We start from the raw sequence: 6,687 nt of genomic DNA on the forward strand, positions 1-6,687 counted from the left end.
CGTCGTGTGTGTGTGTGTGTGTGTGTGTGTGTGTGTGTGTGTGTGTGTGTGTGTGTGTGTGTGTGTGTGTGTGTGTGTGTGCGTGTATGCGCGTGTGCGCGCGCGCGCGCGCGCGCGATTCACTTCCTGTTATGTGTAATTAAAACATGGACGTCTTCAATAATCAAGAAAAGGCGGAGTATTATTTTCTAATTATACATATATGTTATGTTCTAACTATGTATATACGTACACAAAATAACTCATATTGCTAATCATTTCGCAAAACTATAGGAAATTTTTTTATGTAGATAATTATAAATACCAACTCATAATATTTTGAGTACTCTAATTATACAATAGTCCATAATCGTACAGTAAAAATCATGTTTCTTTTGATAGCTCGTAACTTAAAACATCCTTGCTGCCACCATTTATTCTATTTAAAAACAGTTCGTAAATATGCCTCCTATTAATCGCAATCATTTCCTCTTTGTAGATTATTTTATGATATCGAAGACTTGAGTCAAGGCACTTGCTTGCTATACTTTTTTCATATAATTGTGTATATAAAATACATATACACATTTTGTAAAGTACATAATACTTCGAATGTCTAACACTTTTCTAGTTTTAATAATTTAATATAATAACAATTGTAAAACATACTCCAAAAGAGATATTGAAAGTTGTTGCAATTGTTGCAATTTTTCATGAACAAGATACATGTAAAGAGGTATAGAAAATATCATTTCATCTTTATTATAGAATTATTGATTTTGGAAGCCCTATTTCTGGTGTCAAGCATACATGCATACCAGCACGCACACACACATACGCACATTGAATCATAAAATTTATAATAAAACTATGCAATTATTCGATCATTAATCATATACTTTTGGCCGTGATTCGATAAACGTATTGTCTATATTACAGTATGTGATAACATTTCCCGAAGACTTACTATTATCAGAAAAGAATATATTTAAAAAAAAAGGCGTGCATAGTTACAGACTAAGCTAAATCACGTTTTGGTACACAGTAGATTACTATTTACTAAATGTTTGAACGAAACGATAAGGATATTTTAATTATTTCTTAACTCGATTCAAAATCTTAATTATTCAAACATAAAAAAGACAAAATATGCAAAATTACAAAGATCATTCATGAACAGAAATTCATTTAAAAAATAATACTAAATGCTTTATAGAAAAAAAATGTTACTGTTGTAATAACCACTCTATTCTCTTAACATCTCCATCTTCTTAAGGAACATTGATACATACGTGTGTAGTTTTTAACTAGTGTAATTAATACGTGTGTAATTTTACAATTTTAGTTCAATGTGGCAAATAAGTATCCACAAACAGAATCCTTCCAAATAAGAAAAATTCCGTCGCGTATGATGGCAGATGTTATATTCGTCTTCGAATTGCATAATAAAATACTTTTTACTTTTTAACTTGAAAACTTCGTCCTTAAAGAGGTTTGAATTTTTGTATTTTTAATGTTTTCCTACGCTCTTTTACTACTTATATATATGTATATCATGTATATAATTATAAAAATGATAGATAAAAAATACCATGCACATATATCATTACTTGTCAATAACGCGATCAACATTATTGTATGTATGTACTATTAAAATAAGAATTAGACTGAGGGAAAAGTTTAAGAATAAGGAGATTGAAGTTGGATCAACATTATTATTCTATGTACTATTAAAATAAGAATGAGGTTGAAAAAAAAGTTTAAGAATAAAGAGATTGGTCCCGACAAGTTATAAGAATAGATGAAGGAGAGAATTCGGCTGTACTGTTAAAGATAAAATCATTGGGAATGACGTTGGGAATTCATCGAAGCACTAATTGTATATACGCAAAAGGCTGTTATCTTTGAGCAATCTTCAAAATACTTTTGTTAAGTATTCAATTTCGGAATTTTCAATTTTTCGCAAAATTCTGGTCCAGTCTGTTAAGAGATTTGTACGATCTCTATAGTCTTTTCTTCTCTCCAGATTATCTATTGTCATTGCGAGTTATTTCTCGTTAATGGACGTGGTGAAAGCGGTTACATTGTTATTGTTGGATGTAACCTTCTGTTTGTTAGCCGTGCCAGTCTTTTTTTCATCAAAATGCCGTTTTCGATGCACTTTCATGTTGTCGCGACGATTGAATTTTTTACCGCATTCCGGGCACGCGTGCGTCTTTTCTCCATGTACATGACGATGAGCAGCCAAATGACTCGCTTGTGCGAATTTCGCGCCGCATTCTTGGCATACATGTTTACGTAAACCCTCGTGCTTTAACACGTGCTCATTGAGAAACGCTTTAGATGCATAACGATTGTTGCAAACATTACAGACAAATGGCTTAGGATTGGAGTGCTGCAACACGTGCGCTTTGTATTTGGAAGCGACTTTGAAGGTCTTGCCACATGTATCGCACATATATGTGGTCGCATGGCGGGTTTTGATATGCTCGTTTAGCACCGATAGACTTGAATAAAGATTATAACAGAAGCGGCAGCGAAAATTGCGTCGTTTTTTCATATGGACACTTGCGATATGGCCGAGTAATCGCGTGCGAAACGGGAAGATTTTACCGCAATATTCACAGGCCAGATTTTGCGGTGGCAGATGCGACTTCATATGAATTTGTAACGAAACCTTGTGATGATAACTCTGTCCACAATCTGTACAACTGTACGGACGTACACCTTTGTGAACATTGTCATGTTCAGCTAGATAAAATTTGGATTTGAATCGTTTAGGACATTTGGGACATTGTATAGGCCTGGGATTAGTATGAGAACATCGAATGTGCTTCATCACATCAGATTTGCAAACAAACTTGGCATTGCAGACAACGCACGTATACTGCTTGATACCAAGGTGCGTCTTCACGTGAACTGTACACTTATCTCGACGCTCGTAGAATTTTCGGCAGAGCTTACATGCATAGCCATTCTGCGTTCCATTTACCACGTGCTCCACGTTATCGTCCACCTTAATCTCCTCGCCATCAATTTTAAAGAGCTCCTCTGGATTCTGTGTGGCTTCTAACCGCTGCTCCAACTCCGCTAAATCTTTCAACTTTGCCACAGCACTACTGTTCTTCGCCGACGTATTGCTAAGGATGCTATTCACAATGCCGTTCACTTCTGTGCTGTTTTCGCTCTGCAGCAGAGCCACGATCGCTGTATCGACTAAACAATAGCCCTGATCGGGAAAGACCCGTGCTCGCACCGTCGATACCTCATCCTTTTGTTTCTTACACAATTCCACAGTAAAGCTAATATCTTCGGCATCACTATTCCGATTTCTTGTCTCCTTTACAGAGACCTCGATATCGGGAGAGCTAGAAACAATCGTCAATAATTTATTTAAAGCTGAAGTCGGTAACTGAATCGTCACCGATGAGTCCTGTTGCTGTTGCTGCTTCGGACTTTGTTTATCTGTACTTTCGTTGTTACTATTATTGTTATTATTCACAGAACGAATGTTGCTGATATTAGTTTCTATATTGTGACTTCTTAATCTATTTGCAATCGGAATTTCTTCGTTGTCCACGGCAGACGAATCTGCGCTTTGTCTGCTTCTAAGCCAACGAGTCGGCGATGATTCTGTACCTTGAACCTGTATATTTTTTTCTGTAATTTCATCATTACACTTGGAAACTTGTTGCTGCTGTTGCTGACTGCGAAGGCTTCTTGAAATTTTTGAAGAGGTATTTTTCTTCTTCTGCTGTTCCACTGAATCCTTGACTATGTCCTCAGCTTGATTGCTTCTAGTAGAATTAAGATCTTTTTCAATATTGTTGTTATTATTCGATGATGATGTGCCCACTATCAATGCCGATTCTTCATTTTTTACCTCTGTCTGGAGAAAAATCGAATTAGAAATGTAGAGTGGGTATCAAAATGTGCCTCTATTTTGAAGTAAATTTAGAAATAATTGAAAAAATTTAGTCATTTTCATTCAAATTTTCAGATATTATATTTTCACACAAGTATTTTACATTAATGTATTATTCATTTATAATAATTTCTCAATGAATAAAAAATTTAACACAATTTTAACACAAAAAATGTTTGAGAATATTGTATTAAAGTAATATTTTAGTAATAATTATAAAAATTTAATAAAAAAACCAGCAAAACGTCATTTTACAAAACATTGATCACAAATTTATTAAATATATTTTATTATTTCACAGTACTGAATTTGTACTTATATGTATATACAACATACAATATATATATATATATATATATATATATATATATATATAAAACATAAAACCAAAATATATGATAAAAAAATTAATTATAATAAAATAATATGATAAAAGAGCAATAGAGCGACAGATGAAATATAAACAAAATTCAAAGACTTACGGACTCTGTTAATGGTGGTAGATTATACTGATCACGTAACACCTGTTGGGTGCGCAGACACTCCTCTTGAAAGTCGCAAACAAATTCGAGCTTGCCCAGACATTGAACACAGATTGCTTTAGGCAGAGGATCCTTCTCATCTATCTACGATTCATAAACAAAAGTAAATTCTGACAATAAGTAATGAAAAATATACTTGCGATATATTTGTAAAAAAAACAAAATCTTATTAAGCCATATTAGTGGCTTATATTAATTCCTGTTTTTTTTTCTTTTTCTCTCTGTACAAAATATTAATTACATAAATATTACTGTTCTGCTCTACAGGTACTCTACAGATGAATAAAATATCATTAAATTCTACCCACTGAACTTAATGGCAACATTAAACCTGGAATAATTATTACCTAAACTTAAATGGATTGTTTTTACACAGTTACATTTATTATTTACAATTTTAAATTAAGTTCACTTTATTATTCTTTCCAAAGAATTCACACAAAAATTATTTGTACAAATATAAAAGTAACTTGTACAAAAATCTCGCACAATTATATGTATTTTGCATATTTCAAAATAAACACAAATATTTTTATATTTAATAATTATTTTTCAAACAATAGCAATAACAATTTGACAGAAAATTCCGCTAAAATCTCGTTGATAAAGTAATTTTAAACTTACATAAAATATCTATTATTAATTGCAGAGCAAGTATAAATTTTTTATTATTCTAATTAGAGATTATGAAATATGTGTTAAAAAAGACTATTATTATTAAAAATCAATACATTCCTGATATGACAATATTTTTCAATTTCTTCTTAAAACTTATATATTTTAGAATTCATTTATCATTAAATATTGTTATGATGAAATACCACAAATACAATTTAAAATAGAATTTAATGATTACAATATATTGATTCATTGAAATCTTTCTAATTTCTTAACAAAGAAAGTTGATAATAAAGGCTATATTCCAAAATTCACTATCAGTACTGAAAATCTTTTGTAAGCAATAGATTTTCAGTGTTGGCAATGAATTTTGGAACACAGCTGAAAATAAGTAAACAAAGAGATTAGTTGCAAAATTTTAACATTACATAAATCGCTTTAATCCCTTTGTTAATTAAGTTATGTTGAACATTAAAAAGTTGTATGTTCAATTAAAGTAATTGATTATTTAAAGAACATTGTAATTATTTTAAAATATTTTGAGAAACAGTAAAGCATACCGCAGACAGCAATAAATTATTGTTAAATGTATCATGGTTTATATTTCAATCAAAAGTATTGATATTCTTGATTTTGAAAAAAGGCACTGACAAACGTGAAACATAAAGCAATACATACAACGAATAAACAAGATCGCATATAAATATGCCTACTATTTTGGAACGTTGGAAAGAAACGTAGTAGAAAGACAAAGGTATGAAAAGTTTTTTCTCTTTCTCTTGCAACTATTTTTTTCTAACCCTATATCCGGGTTCGAGAGGGAAAGCGAGGACAAAGTATCAAGATTGAAAAGTACGATGCTGCGGTCTAACTCACCAGGATGTTAATTTTCTTGTAAATCTTGAGACCAAGGAAGCGTTTGATACCTTCCTCACCAAACACATCGATGCAAATTCTCTCGTACTGGCCGCAGAGCCTGCACATTTTCGCCTCCCCCTCTTCCACATCCATTTTTGTTTACTCGTCAGTAAGTGCTCGCTTACATATACGTTTGACTACTGCAAGGTGGGAACCGATGAAAATCCACGCTCACGCTGTTTCATACCGCATCAACGCCACTATTTAGACTGGGTAGACAAGCGATGCTTCTTCCTCTAGTTTTTCATTTACAAATGTTCGACCTTTTTTTTGGAAGAACGCGGTATGAAAAACCGTCCTATCGTTCGCGACGCCAGAATATGAACAGAAAACTGAGGAAATTACGCGAGGAAGGGGCGAAAATGGAGACAACTACATTGGCGTTACTACTTGCTATGACAGTCCAGCATGAGATTCTCGGAGAGTAGTCGCATTCGAGTCAGACTTGCGTCGCATCAGGGTGCGTTCCCACTGAGCACGTTACGCGTCGCGTTATCCGAATTGACCAATCAAAACATTCCATTTTATTCCGTAATTTGCCGCGCGATCCTGGATTTCATACAGAAAAAGATTATTTTATCTCTAGAATGTCGAATAACCTAATTGATGCGTCGCGCAAGGAGTCGCGCGGCAAATGATGCAATAAAATGGGATATTTTGGTCGATTAATCGTGACGCGACGGACGACGCAACGCGTGACGCGCT

General features: G+C 33.3%; 2 protein-coding genes across 2 annotated transcripts in view; both read right to left on the reverse strand.

Moving 5' to 3' along the window:
• LOC105458757 (pre-mRNA-processing factor 19-like) overlaps nt 1-2,020 on the reverse strand; it is a 9,506-nt gene extending 7,486 nt beyond the window's left edge. Inside the window, exon 1 of the mRNA XM_011704279.1 lies at nt 1,904-2,020. Coding sequence (XP_011702581.1) covers nt 1,904-2,020 — 117 coding nt within the window. The remainder of the gene's footprint in view (nt 1-1,903) is intronic.
• LOC105458755 (zinc finger protein 37-like) lies at nt 632-6,406 on the reverse strand. The gene is made up of 3 exons (XM_011704276.1): nt 5,941-6,406; nt 4,387-4,530; nt 632-3,868 (listed from the first exon to the last, which is right to left on the reverse strand). Exons 1-3 carry the CDS (start codon nt 6,073-6,075, stop codon nt 2,027-2,029), a joined length of 2,121 nt encoding a protein of 706 aa, XP_011702578.1. The 5' UTR covers nt 6,076-6,406; the 3' UTR covers nt 632-2,026.
• Nucleotides 6,407-6,687: the final 281 nt, after the last annotated feature.

The sequence above is a fragment of the Wasmannia auropunctata genome, unplaced genomic scaffold (genome assembly GCF_000956235.1).
Source record: "Wasmannia auropunctata unplaced genomic scaffold, wasmannia.A_1.0 LD334336.1, whole genome shotgun sequence".
Taxonomy (NCBI): Eukaryota; Metazoa; Arthropoda; class Insecta; order Hymenoptera; family Formicidae; genus Wasmannia; species Wasmannia auropunctata.